Source organism: Natrix helvetica (genome assembly GCF_964273705.1).
Source record: "Natrix helvetica genome assembly, chromosome: 4".
In the NCBI taxonomy this organism is placed as follows: domain Eukaryota; kingdom Metazoa; phylum Chordata; class Lepidosauria; order Squamata; family Natricidae; genus Natrix; species Natrix helvetica.
The window spans coordinates 146,323,300-146,338,463 of NC_138550.1; the positions used below are offsets into that span (position 1 = coordinate 146,323,300).

The following is a 15,164-nucleotide window of genomic DNA, read 5'->3' on the forward strand; positions in this document are numbered from 1 at the left end:
CTATAAAGACATAGTTCAAAATAATTCAAGTTTGCATTAAAGCGCATTTCTAAATATTCAGAATAAAACAAACCTGTCCAGCAGTGAAAATAGCAACACTTCTTTCATTCTGCCCAAGGAAAGCAAGGCTGCTAGTGGGGAAATTATTTTCCTGTTCTGCTTTTCCAGTTGCTAGATCAAAAATGCAATATCTAACCCAATTTCCAGTCTTGAGAACAGCATGGACTCCTAAAAAGTGGCGAGAAAAATGCTAATGTAACATATTTATATACTAAAAGTTTTGTTCCTGTAACCTTTAGCTGGGCAAAACAGTTCATCATAGCAACAGTTTTTGAACCAAAGTACCTCAAATGGCCTAATTTACAGACTGAATTCAAAATCCAAGACCTATAACTCCTATGGAATTGAAACTTGGCAAAATTTATAAAACATGTTATGACATAAAATTATCATAAAGCAGTTTATGGAATAATATAAAACATCATAAAGAATTTCCTCTGCTGATGGCAGATACATCTCTGAATGCATCATAACTTATCTAGTGAAGGTATTAGAAATTCTGTCTTTTTTTTTTAATGGTATTGAGGGTAAGGAAATGTCTCTGAAAGGATGATCCAAAGGGTCACAGGTTGTCTATTAAACTATAGATAAGCCAAGAAAGTGGGGAAGAAAAAAGTTCACACCTACCTTTCGAATCTACATTAACTGCCAGAATTTCTGTTTTTTCTGGAATACATAGTTTTTTAGGAGTTCTCTGAAAACAATCTGGAACTTTTGGTGTCCCACCAGTTTTTACCACCTGTAACAAATAAGACTCTAATTCAATTAACTTGTGTATCTAATCATTTCTCTCATTAAGAATGTAATGAGATACTTTTGGAGTCTCAGCCAAGCTATTTTTACTTGCATGGTGACAAATAGGTCATCATGATGCTAGAAATCAATTCCTTCCCTCCATTCATTGTCCCTGACATTTACTCAACATACTGATGGATTGTTTGAAGTTGTTCTGGCTAAAAATATTGATTAATTTGTCATTCATCATTAGACACATTCTTTTTAATGTAATCTAACAAAATATCCATCATTGTATCCTATATATCACAGGTGTCGAACTTGCGACATCACGTTGCCATCATGTGTTGTTTCTTGACGGTTTTCCCCTTTGCGGAACTGGGGTGGTCGTGGCCTGCGTGTGATGCATCCAGTCTGCAGGCTGCCAGTTTGACACCCCTGAGATGGATGGATAGATAGCTAGACATATAAACTAAAAGCAAGTTATACTTTTTTACTTATTCTGAATTTACTGTTTTAGAAATGTCTGAGGTTTTTGTTAGAATTTGGGTAATTCTAAAATCTCATTTAAAATCTCATTTAAGAAAAAAAATCAAGGTTCATGAAATTTAAGATTTCACATTATCAGTTCTCTAGTCCCTTCTATTAGCTGCTCATTGCTGCATCTTCTATAGCTGACGTCTTTTTAAAGATGATTAGCAAATGGTAACTTGTAGTCCTTAGCAGCAAACTGCTAACCATTTACACTGTCATGTTTTCTCATTACTACACATACTTGTAGTTCATCTATTCGGAGCAATCGGCAATCTTGAAGAAGCGAAGAGGGATCAGGATCTAAACCAGTGCTGCTTGCACAATTTGCAGTAGTAGATGTCCCTGGAAATTTTACAGCAACATAAGCACCATCCACTTTTAACACCTAGAACAAAAGTATGTAAATAGAATAAAATGAAAGACGTAATTAAGTTGAAAACTTAAGTTTTAAAATATACTAAAATTTTTGAAGTTTTAAGAAATACCTTTAGAGTCAGATATGCTGCCTACCTACCTTATTTTTAAAGTGGAAGGTCCCAGACATAGTTCTTCTACCACATGCATACCACAATATTAAAATAAAATAATTTTGTTGTGCTAAAGAACATGTACTCGAGATAGCAACACAGCACAGTAGTATCATAAACTATTTTTGCGGAAGATGCCTATACTCAATTTCAACAAATCTTCCAGCCTCACTAAAAGCTTCTGTGCTCCCAGGATTGCTCTGGGCCACCATTTTGGTATTTTATCAGAAGGAAAAAAAATCTAGTATCTTACTTCACACAAAGAATCTTTTTTTCTTAATTTGTAACATAGCAGGTTATCCAGTATATCACTTAAAGGTAAAGGTTCCCCTTGCACATACGTGCTAGTTGTTCCCAACTCTAGGGGGCAGTGCTCATCTCTGTTTCTAAGTTGAAGAACCAGCGCTGTCTGATAACAATTCCGTGGTCATGTGGCCGGCATGACTAAATGCCGAAGGCACACGTAACGCTGTTACCTTCCCACCAAGGTGGTCCTTATTTTTCTACTTGCCTTTGTACATGCTTTTGGACTGCTAGGTTGGCAGAAGCTGGGGAAAGTAACGGGAGCTCACTCCGTTACACGGCACTAGGGATTCGAAGCGCCAAACTGCCGACCTTTCTGCTCAACAAGTTCAGCGTCTTAGCCACTGAGCCACCATGTCCCCATTAATATATCACTTACAGAATACTAACGAGCTTTGAAAGTTGTCAAATAATTGCCTAGAAGCTGTAGTTTAAATGTATTTTATTTTTATGCTGCCTTTAAAGAAGTACAAAACTAAAAAGTATTCCCCACTCCCAACACATTAAAACTGTAATTACCTAACTAAAACTGTTATGTTGGAATATTATATACTCAAAATGCATCTGCTATTTTGAAGTGATATATTCTAATTAAGTGACTTATGATAGCTACATCACTTATAATCTCAGACTGCATATGAGAATATCTATTTAACACTAATCAACAGCTCCAGTTTAGCAGAGTAAGTACAGAGAAAAAATATTCATCTATTTGAGATAATATCCTGCAGCAGAGAAGCAGCTTGTAATGTATCTTGTTTTGATTACGGCCATTCAAAATAGGCAGCATCTAGTTCAAAAATATTTGTACACATCTCTGTTTCAGAGTAAAATATTTACTGTGACAAGTTTTGATGTAATTAAAAAAAGGAGAAAATCAATACCCAAAAGTAAACAAAAATGGAATTTGGTTTATACAAACCTTCCCAACAGGAACATTTTTAACATCTTCCACAAATACAACTTCTCTAAGAGACCACTGTTCCTCATTCACCTTCTCTTCTTCTTTGGGAGCTGGGGTAGATCTTCGCCGTTCTTAGATAAGTACAAAGAATTGGGGGGAGGGGAGTGTTTTAAAATGCGTTTGATCATAGAAAATCTGCATATGGCTGCAATGCAACTTATTTATATACAATATAATTATATTATAACTGAGTGAGATAGATGATTTAAGAAATATGAAGGATAAATAAAAATAAACTTTCTCATTAAAACACTTTCATCTATTAAATATTTTATTGATCTCTGAATCTATTCTTAAAAGGTTGGCTGCATTTGGACATAATGATAAAGCAGGACTGCTGAGAATTCTAGCTTGTTGTTTACAAGCTGCATAAACCTGGATCTTAATATTTACAGGAGTTCCATTTCAGGTTAACAACCACATATAAAGAAATCACAGATGAAAAAAAGTACTTTATACATGTGTAAAAGCCCACACAACATTCTGCCATGTGTGAAATACTTCCCCCTCCACAATGTCTTCTAAGTCGAACAGTATGGCAGCAACTTTTATTGCAGATAAGGAGGTCTTCTCTATATTTAACCCACCACAGCCATTAATATTGGAAGAACAAGTAAGTAGGCCATTTGTAGATGTGTTACTCAACTGCCACTGTTCAAAATTTCCCACCAGCGGCAACAATTAAAGTAACCAGAAACAGCTGAGGAACAAAAATTTCCTGCAGAGCTAAATCGATCGGACAATATCCTAATAATGTATTCTATATGTCTGATGTGGAATTCACACTGCTAGGATGAATTAGTGACTCCCACTGGCTGGAGAATGCAACAGGAGCAATTGGGCCTTGTACTACCTACAAGCAACAGGCAGAATTCAGAGCAACTGCGTCTTGATACAATATTCAAACATAGTCAATGTGATGAAGAAAATATGAAAACATCAGTGATTAAAAGGAATAAAATATATATATAAATTGATCAAAAAATTGGCATTTTCCAAATAACTGTATTAAGATTTTAAATATTTAGACATTAATTATGGATAAATCACTACAATTAGTGACAATGCAATTACGAACTATTTCCTTCCATGTAACTTACTATATGGCATTGATGCACTGCTTGCTATTGAAGACGCATCACTGCAGGTAGAGGCTGGAGAAGGGGGTGGGCCCATTTCAGTTTTCACTGGTTCCTGCTTACTTTCAGGCCTAAGATTTCAAAGAAAGAAGTAATTCATGTACTTTGAGTCAGTCAGGCTTAGAATTCGTATTTTTATTCTGGAATTGCCATTTCATTGTTTCTTATCCCATTTACACGTTTTCTAATTTTGTTAATTTATATCTAAACTGGTTTCAAGTTAATTTATTGTAAGAAATCTCTCATATTTGGGACAGCACGCAAAAGTCATAAATAAGTAAGTCTGCTTTCTCACAAATTCATTATAAAGACTGGTCAAAGCTCTATTCATTTTTCTGATATCTTTAGGTAAGCAAGCCTTGTTAATATAACTTTTAAAAGACTGTTTAAAATGTACAAATTAAAGAATTGTCCTTAGTGAAAACTGGAACTGAAATAAAAACTCAAAAATCCTGAAAATTATGCTTTTTTCAAGGCTACCTACCTAATTGCTTCTCTCCATTACTTGCTATAGTCCTTAGAGAAATAATCAGCAGAATTCCATTTAGGTGAAAAATGTTAGCAGGCAGAGATCCATAATTCAATGCTTCTCAAAGATTTCCATCTATGAGCAGGTGTATTAAAGAAGTTCCTCACAATATTTTAGAGCACTTACTTTGTTTCTGTAGTTTTATTAGCTTTCTCCATGTTCTTTAAACTTTCTGGTGACCGAAGCTGAAATCTACAGCTATCATTCATATTCCAAACAGACTCCATTAACACACCAACTTTAGGAATTCCAGCACTAATTGAAAAGGCCACTGCACCAGCATGATAGAGAGGATTATTCCTCAAGCACACCTGAAATAAAGAAATAATGAACTAATTATAGTAAATTAAACATCAAAAAATCAGAAGGAAAAACTGTATTTTATAGATTAAAATGTGATGCTGAAATACACATGAATGTTTGAATGTAAAATACCCAGGACACAGTTTCCTAACAGTAAGACCCTCAGTGTGATTAAAACTATAGCTCAGTGATAAAAGAGAAAACAAAGAGGAGAATATATTTATGAGGCACGGTACATACTATGAACATCTGAAATTTCATCAGTTCAGAAAACAAGGTGCTTCGACTTCAGAATTCCATTTACAGATACTGTGACATTCTATAACTCATTTGTAGTTCAATTTGTTCATTTTTTAAAAAAATAAGCATGTACATACCTGAGTACCAACAGTGATATTTGGCATTGAAGATATACCAGCACTAGACTTGGGCTTTTTATTTTTGGCTCTAGCCTTTTCCAGCATCTTCTTTCTTTGGCTAAAAGGAACTACACCCCTAGGGAAAAAAATACTAGCGTTAAATATGAAATGGGTATAATAAAGTAGAGTAAGAAATTAAAACAAGAGACAATAAAACACAAATACATCTAGCCAATAAAAGAGTTTTAAGACTTGAGAAGGTAAGATTATATATCAGGCAGTTCCTAAAATTGTGGTTCTAATAGTTAACTGTTCACACTGAGTTAAGAATATGTACTTTGAAGTCTATGGAAAATATGTCAGTGGAGGCCAAGATTAGAAAACTAGACATTTCATATATAAAAAGAATATAGAATGTTTTCCCCAGCATGTTTCATCCACCACTCTGTAGTACGCACTCATGATTGTGTTGCTTAAATAGACACGTATTTTTCCCAGTCTTCTTCTATCTGACTATACTCCAAGTTAGTACATATTTCTTCTTGCCTACCACTGAAAGCTTCCATTAAGATCTTTAATTTTTTAAGATCCTCTCTGGCTTTTATGGTTTTCTTTCCTTAACTATTTCTATGGCTTGATTTAATAGCCAGTCTGCCCTTTGATTTTTGCTGCCTTTCTCTTTTGCAATTATTTTTTATTTATTATTACCTTTCTCGGGCTCTCTCTGTACAAAGTTAATGTCTTTGAATCTGTTTGTGACCTTATACTCTTCAGGAATGTTTTTGATGTTTATCTTATTGGAATCTGATCCTTTCTAGTCTTTTTTAGATTGATGTGAACCTCAGTGAGCATCTGACAGCATTTTGCAGTTCAGCAGACAACTGTTCCATCTGTGGCTATGTAAGATGCAATTATGTTTGATTACGATGCTGTTTATTTAGACATTTTGGATACCACCATCTTCAGTAGCCACCAGCTACTGCAATAAGTTAGCAACATACAGCCCAAATTTACTTCCAGAAATCTATTAGCCATTGTTGAGCATACTGGGGTTCCTTGTCTTGGGTTTCCAAAAAATTTTAATACAAGTGTCCAACTTTTGCATTAAAATCTCAATAATTATTAAAGCATATTTGGTGTTTGATCTATTACCTGCTATAATCTTTAATGGAATTAAGCAAGCACTTCTCTCTCTCACACACACTTTCTCTCTCGCACACAATAAATCTGCTATCTTTTAGAGAAGTTTATATGACTATAAACTTCTAACATTCCATCTTCTTGACCAATAAAAATTAGCAACTTGCTGTAGGGGAAAGATTTTGGTTCCCAAACTGAAGGCAGCATTGATCTTTTCTTATTGTTTGTTACAATCGTGTTTTATTTGATTAATAGATACAAACTTTTTATTTTTAAATTCAAGGACTGAAAGGCAGAGTAATATAATCTCAATCAAGCAAATATAGGTTGTAGTATCACATACCATTTTAAGCATTCAGCCAGAAATCCAGTATTTCAAATTAATATTTCTTAATGACAAAAGCATCATTTCTCTCTCTTTCTCAAGATAGCCTGACTCTCAAGCAGTACGGTCCATATGAATACAGCAAATAAAATTATGTTTTCTTCTATTTGATTAAATAAATGGAGAGGTAGGTTGCTTTGAATTGGGCAGCCTTACAATTGTAATAAATCAGATTAAACCCAAACAAGGTTGGCATATTTTTTTATCACGTATTCACCTATTACTTTTCCAACAAAAAAAACCCTCTTTAAAAATAAATAAGCTGATCAGCAGAATTTTTTTGTTCTCTGCAAACATGAGTATATTTAAAACTTTGAATAGAAATATACACTTACCACCAATATAAATTATTCTCCAACTGAGCACATGTATACAGGGCACAACAATGCAGTGAAACTATCCGCTCTCCTTGAAGTTCTGAGTAGATCTGTGCAGTATGTTCTAATTTAGAAGCTACAGAACTCAAAGTTTCATCTACCCAAGTAGCCACCTGAAAGGGGAAAAATAGTGATCATACAGTTTCAGTTCAGAATATTATTTTAACCAATAATTACTGGCAGGTCTTTATACACAACATAAACAATCTGTTACCACCACGTTTGAGATGAAAATTTAACACACACACGGAAAAAAAAAAAACCTAAAGATTTTGTTTTGAATAATTTTAAGAAGCAAGAGTTTTGGGGGCCATATTCAAGGCAGAAAAAGCCGACTGTGCTTTTTATTAACTTTCCAGAGCTGCTTTTTCTCCATCTTTTTTTGTTAAAGACGTTTCCCTTTTACTTTAACTTTTGTGATGTGTGTTTTTAATGTTGTACGCCGCCCTGAGTCCTTTTGGAGAAGGGCGGCATATAAATCCAAATAAACCTAAACCTAAACCTTAATTATTTCTATACCAATTATACAGCTTTGCTTAGTTGACAACAATTAAAACAATTAAAATACTTATGTTGCAATAAAGTGAAAAAATGAATATAATTGAAATTTAACAGCAATTTTATAAAAATTACTACTAGAATGATAAAAAAAGCTAATACAAACTAGAAAAAGAAAATGTTTTCCCAAATGTTTACTCAAATGTTTAATACCTTATTGTTTTCAGTAGCAACAGTTGCTCTAATGCTATTTGCAGAAAGAAGAATTATCTTCTCATTTGTCAATCCCAATGATCCTGCACGTGGATGATGTATTGATGGATTCTTTGGAAACAAAACCATCAGATAGTATGTTATGAACTCATCAATGAACTCTTGGCATTACTTTCCTGCCAAGGGTCAATTAAAAGGCAGGTTTTGTCCCATTTCAATTTTATCTTCAAGAACAGCAACACACTTTTTGCCATGAAAGTGATTTTTTTTCTATTCAAGTAAGACAGAGCATTACAAGTCAGAAAAGGCCAAGCAGCACAACTCCTGTTAAAAATTCATTGCTATCACTGCTACTTCTAACTATGCTGGATGCCAAATCATTCCACTTATTGCACAGCACTAGTTAGATTTTGGTCACACTCTGATGTAATCATAGAACATTAGTTTTTATTAAATATATATTTGATAGCATTAAACAGAGTTGTTTGCCAAGAAAATAAATGAATGGATCACTGAACAAATTACTCTAGGCACAAATGACCAGACTAAAATCATTATACTGGGGACACCTTATATAAGGATCTAACTTTCTGGAGACTATAAAGCTGAAAAGAGGAGGGAAAGAAAAGAAGAGCTCAATCAACAGCAAGATGGATGGATTTAATTACAGTGGCAATCGGTACACCACCGGAGCATCTGAAAAACCAAGTTGAGACAGAACATCATGGAGAAAATCTATGTCAGGGGTGTCAACAGTTGGTGGTGGCGCAGCAGTTTCCACGACACCTGGACGAATCCGACTATCTAGACCCACGCCAGTCCGGCTTCCGACCCGGGCACAGCACTGAGACAGCCTTGGTCGCGTTGGTTGATGATCTCTGGAGGGCCAGAGATAGGGGTTGTTCCTCTATCCTGGTCCTATTAGACCTCTCGGCGGCTTTTGATACCATCGACCATGGTATCCTATTGCGCCGGTTGGAGGGGATGGGAGTCGGAGGCACCGTTCTGCGGTGGTTCGGCTCCTACCTCTCCGACCAGAAGCAATGTGTGTTGACAGGGGGGCAGAGGTCGTCCCTGAGGCCACTCACTTGTGGGGTGCCGCAGGGGTCGGTCCTCTCGCCTCTCCTGTTCAACGCATATGTGAAGCCACTGGGTGAGATCATCCGTGGCTTTGGGGTTGAGTACCACCTGTACGCTGATGACACTCAGCTGTACATTTCAACCCCAAACCACCCCAACGAGGCTGTCGAAGTGATGTCCCGGTGTTTGGAAGCCGTCGGGGTCTGGATGGGGGACAACAGACTCAAACTCAACCCCTCCAAGACCGAGTGGCTATGGGTACCGGCACCTCGGTTCAGCCAGCTGACACCATCGCTGGCCATAGGGGGCGAACAACTGTCCCCTGTGGAGCGGGCGCGCAATTTGGGCGTCCTCCTTGATGCCCAGCTGTCACTGGAGGACCATGTGGCAGCCGTGGCAAGGGGGGCGTTCCACCAGGTTCGCCTGGTGCGCCAATTGCGCCCCCTACTGGACCGGAGTGCCCTGCGCACGGTCACTCATGCGCTGGTGACGTCTCGCCTGGACTACTGCAATGCCCTCTACATGGGGCTTCCCTTGGGACGCATCCGGAGACTGCAGCTAGTTCAGAACGCAGCCGCGCCGGTTATCATGGGGAGTACACGTTACTCCCACGTAACACCGCTCCTACGCGAGCTGCACTGGCTCCTCCATCCAAATGCATTTAATTGTTTTATGATTGTATTTTTATCTGCATTGACTGTACACCGCCCCGAGTCCCTTTTTGGGAGAGGGGGCGGTCTAGAAATCCAAGAAATAAAAATAAATAATAAATCATCATGGAGGCATCACGTGACATATCTGGACTTTTCCCCCTTCGCTAAACCGGGTGGGGGCAGGGCCATTACCTGACTCATCCGGCCCATGGGCCACGAGTTTGACACCCTTGATCTATGTGATCCCCAAGAGCCAATACTAACTTGATGGCAAATAATGAATCAATCAAACAAACAAATATAATTGTATGTACCTGTGTGTTTCTATATGGTTCAGATTCACTCCACTTCCACTGATAGAGCTCCCCTTTACTGCTCACTGCGACCAGTTCAGAATACAGAGCACCAATAGAAATAAATTTCATTCCATCCTACAAAATCAGATAAGTTTAAATGTTCAACATTGTAATAATTATATATTTAATGCACACCTTGATGTTATCGCACAGGAATACCAAGAAATGTGTGCCTGAATAAATAAAATATTGTTTATCTGCAAAGATTGAAGGTGACTGATAAAAATGATATTTTGTAAAATCAGGAAAGATTTTTTTTTCTGCACAGCTTTTTATTTAGTCAGTTGATTGCTCATATGCACCATCCATATCAGAGTGGACTGAGGAAGTTTATAAATCTCATTAATTACTATTTAATACAATTTTACCAAATTGCCACCTTCCTGATAAGGTTAAATTACATTAGGTAAATAAAAATGATGAAATGTAAAACGAAGGCAAAGGATTTTTGTCTTCGCTCTCAGTCTCAGGGAAAAACAATCCCATGCTGCCAAGGAAAAAAGACATATAGAAAAACTGAAAAATTGTTAAGAGAGATAATTAGTTAAGTTTCTCAGAAGACATAGTATACCAGATGCCAAAATTAATGGTCTAGCCCAGGGGCTGGCAACCCAGGGCTCTGGTCGCATGTGGCTTTTTCATTCCTCTGCTGTGGGGCTCCCTGTCGCCGGTCGGCTCCACCATTGATAGGGCTTTTGGTTAGGACAGATAGAGGAAAAAAGACACGCCGCTAGAAGGAGACTCTATGGTGGGGGAACCAGAATTCTGGTCGGCTCCAGAATTGAATGGGGGGGGAGGGGGGGCTTCCAGATAGGATTTTTGTGGTTCTTTGAGTGTTTAAGGTTGCCGACCCATGGTCTAGCAAAAACCAGTAGCATGTTACATTTAACCTGTTTAAGGCAGTAGAGGCAGTCCTCAACTTCAACCACAACTGAAATATGAGACCTCAATTAAGTGGATGGAGCAAAAGAGCTGCCTGTAGAATTCAGCTCCCCAGTGTGCTGAAAGTAAATGCTTTGGTAGGCTACAGGAATGGAGCTGTGATCTTCAGGGTCTAAGCTCTGTTTTTGGATCCTACTAGAGGAATTAATCTGTTCTCCGTGCATAGAAGAAAATTGCTTTGCTGGGCTGCAGAAATGGAGCTCAGATCTTTCAAATCTGACCTCCATTTCTGCAGCCCTTTGGAGGAATTCTCCCCACCTTGGCAGGCAGCTCTTTCTCTCTAGAATGGCTGCCTGTGGATCTCAGCTCCACAGAATTGAGATCTTTTCCCTACTAGCAGCCCTTTCACTCTCAAAAAGTGGAGAGGGAATCTCAACTCCATAGTAGCTTGCAACCTTCCCTGCTGGTTTCCCCACCGATTTTCTGGGGCCAGTGACAGAGAAGATTACACATGGTGTTTACATACATGATCACTGGTGCTTGATATCTAGTTGTAAGCGCAAACAGGTTGCAAAGCAGCCGACTGTGATCACCTGACCCTCGGGGGGGGGGTGTCTTACAATTGTTGGAAGTACTTTATAGGCTATAATGCACCCTTTCTGTTGAAGTTGGAACTTTAAATGGCTGTTAAACCATGGTTTTAAATTGAGGACTATCTGTATGTGAATTGTCCTGTCATTGAAGTCAATATTTAAAGTATGTATGTATGTATAGACCATTAACTAAAGATTAAGCAAAGCCAACCACATAGAGGTAACACAAACAAACAACGTATTTTCAGACTGTTGGAAAGAGAAGAAATGTAAATATATAGATTATACATCTTATATATTAATGTAAAAAAAAAATCAGTACCTTATCTGGCCACCACTGCAAATCTTCTCCTAATGAGACTGGGCTTTGGACAGGTGTATTCTTCTTGTCAAGGTTTGGCTCTCCTTCTTTGCTTGTAGAGCCTCTTTCATTATCAAATGAGGCTCCATCAAGCCACCTTCGTTCACGCAAACGTAAAACGGACTCACGTTCACGCAACAGCTCAGAGTCTCTCTCTAAGGGAAGAAGGAGAACTGGTATGCAATTGGGTCACACCAGTGGGATAAAAGTAAGCCACTCTCTAGTAAAGACCCTTCAGGATGCAACTAACAGCAATTACAATCTATTATAAAATATAAACATCAAAAAGGCATGCAACACTCAAAATATTAACCCTTTCAAGCATATGTACTGTTATTGCCAAAATCATTCAAAATGTTAGAATGATACTCAAAATCTATTTCAGGCCGAGGAAGCTTCAAGCTACTCAAAATGAATTTTTTAAAAAATTATATCATTGGATATATAGAACAAGAAAAGTGTTTTTCAAAATTTGTAGTACCATATGCAAAGAGTATATTATGGGTGATGTATCAAACGGTACAAACAAAACAAAACCTAGTTTCATCTAACAAGGATTTGAAGAGACTTTTAATCTAGCAAAAAAGGAGTGTTTATTAGAGAGTCTCAGCAGTTCCCCCACCACCACTTGAAAAAGTTAACACACAATCCTACAGTGCTGTAAATTTGATAATCCAACCCTTTAAACAAAATATATAGCACTTGATGTGATTTTTTTTTTAAATTCAAGAGTAAAGTTGATTAAAGGAAAATTTTGAAATCAGAAAAGTTCTAGAAAGATTTTTTTAAGGAAAATGTTCCTTACCAAAATGCTTTCCCTTCAATTGGCCTACAAATTGTCTAAAGCCAGTACGCCAGTTCTCTCATACAATTAAAATGTTAAGTCAGGTAATCAAACTAAATATCCAAGAGAATATATACATGGAAAATAAGGATTTTTCATCTTAACATAGAAATAACCTTAGAAAGGAAAAGGGAAGGGATTTAAGAAAAATCAGAGGATGAATATTTATACATGCACATAATGCATTTAAACTATATTACTCCTTATTTAATACCATTCTTAATCAAAACATGCCTCTTTTCTTTTGCCTTTCTTCTTTGCTGTCTTCTATCACTGTCATCTTATTCTCCACTTCCTTCAACAATTGGTTTAAAAATGAATGTCCATCTAGCTTTCTCATAACTTCTCTATTACTAATGTTTTGACAATTTTCCCCCCTCTCAATCTGACCTCATAGTTTAGTTGACTTCTAATGAGACTATAATGAGGAGGGTTAGGAGTATGTGCATTAAAAAGAGGTAGTGGCATGTATATAATTCTAAGATTGTCCCCAAGACCTATACATATATAGATAAGGCCTTTGGTTTTAATCTTCACTGGCATGAGTAAGCAACCCATTTCCCTTCAACTGTGATCTTCATAATTTCTGACATTTTGCCCTATTGGCTAGATTTTATGGGAATTAAAGCAAAGTAAACAGATTTTAAGATGTCTACCATTTTAGAAGCTTCATAAATAGCACAATGAAGCCATATATGATAATTTGGAAAATCACCTTATATTCACAATGTACAGCAACCATAATAAATGTTTAACTAACTGAACATAATGCACTAAATATTTATGCATGTGAATACTAAGAAAAATATTAAATGGGTAGAATGAAATTCAAGAATGATTTGTAGAAGAGGTTGGATTAACAACTGATAAAATGCTCTGGACAAAGTACTAGTTCTTTTGAAGGAAGCACCAGATCCAGTATTGGATTTCATTATTTTCAAATCTTACTTATAATTTGATTTTACGCAAAATATTTTGTAGCTGCTATTTCTAAATCTATATGCAAAAATAATAATTACTAGGCTTAATATATTTTAGTGTCACTGATACTATATTTTGCAAAGAAATTATTAACTATCTGAGTGATACATAACTTTCACTGCTACCCATCTGAGCACAGGTAGGTTTTCTAGATTTGCTATAAAATTATGCCTCCATATCAGAGAAGGCAGAAAATTCCCTATGTACCAACTAATTTTAACTTATTCTAAAGTAAACAAGTGATCTTCTGGGATGTTTCAGAAGAGAATAGGTTTTTAGGCCAATCCTCCATAAGTCTTTGTTTTTAAAAAAAACTGGCTTCGGGCAGACAATTTTAAAAGCCTCATGCACATTTCATCTTTCAAGACATTTCAAACATAGTACTAGTAATTATTTTGTAACTTACTAGAATATTTTTGAAATGTTACAACTTAAAAGTTTTTAATTGTCTATATTTAGAATAGAAATTGCACACACAAATCTAAGACAGAAATCACCAGCATGTGCTATAACTAGTACTGCACAGCAATACTACTTATTTACAAAGAAAAAAAGGTGCAAAATTACCTCGGGACGAGCTTAGCCTGGAAAGTGATGAGCGCCGAAAGGATGGATAACCAAAGTAACTAATATCTTCTGAAAACATAGCATCAGCATCAATAATGACACTTGGGTGAGCAGAATGTATGTCAGCATCCAGAAGAGACATAAGATCCTCTATAAGAGGAGACAAGGATCTGAGGTAAATTATCAGCTACTTGAAAATAATCTAGAAAGACCATCACCAAACAAGACAAATCCACCAACAAAACTAATCTTTGCTTCCAATTCCCTAACATATAAATATTTTCCTACTGCTCACATTTCAATCAAACAAAATATCCTAGAATGCTAATCCAATGTTATCTAATGTATATCAACTGCTTGCTTGCTGCTTCAAGCCATTAAGTCTAACCTCATCCTAAGAACTCAAATGTTAGACAAAGCTATGAACAGTTAAGCAATATAAAGAGACTAAATCGTTCCAGAAAACAGCATGTGAAATGCTTCCTTCAAAAGAAAAGAAAAAAGGAAGAACGAACCTCTAATTTTATCTGAAACTAAAACAATTGTTACCTAAACTGAAAAATGTCATTTTAATGGAGTCTACAGATGACTATGCAAAAATACATACACATATCTCCTGAAGAAAATATTTTATGAGACTATGTTTATGGTATCAAGTTAACTGAAGCGTTGATAGGGTAGGAGTGTCCCACTTTTGAATCACAATCTTGGCATAAAATCTCAGCTGTTGATAGAACAAACAAATGCTCTCCCAGGGATAGCTTTTTTTTCTGCCACTTTT

General features: G+C 36.5%; 1 protein-coding gene across 7 annotated transcripts in view; it reads right to left on the reverse strand.

Moving 5' to 3' along the window:
• UBR5 (ubiquitin protein ligase E3 component n-recognin 5) overlaps positions 1-15,164 on the reverse strand; it is a 91,244-nt gene that overhangs the window by 48,742 nt on the left and 27,338 nt on the right. For 5 of the 7 annotated variants that reach the window (XM_081950160.1, XM_081950161.1, XM_081950162.1 and 2 more), the window contains exons 8-19: positions 14,384-14,533; positions 11,953-12,164; positions 10,114-10,230; positions 8,067-8,177; positions 7,314-7,468; positions 5,472-5,589; positions 4,918-5,102; positions 4,224-4,333; positions 3,082-3,194; positions 1,571-1,714; positions 688-799; positions 74-228 (exon numbers count right to left, since the gene is read on the reverse strand). In XM_081950160.1, coding sequence (XP_081806286.1) covers positions 74-228; positions 688-799; positions 1,571-1,714; positions 3,082-3,194; positions 4,224-4,333; positions 4,918-5,102; positions 5,472-5,589; positions 7,314-7,468; positions 8,067-8,177; positions 10,114-10,230; positions 11,953-12,164; positions 14,384-14,533 — 1,682 coding nt within the window. The remainder of the gene's footprint in view (positions 1-73; positions 229-687; positions 800-1,570; positions 1,715-3,081; positions 3,195-4,223; positions 4,334-4,917; positions 5,103-5,471; positions 5,590-7,313; positions 7,469-8,066; positions 8,178-10,113; positions 10,231-11,952; positions 12,165-14,383; positions 14,534-15,164) is intronic. The other 2 variants (XM_081950165.1, XM_081950163.1) reach the window with 1 other exon arrangement.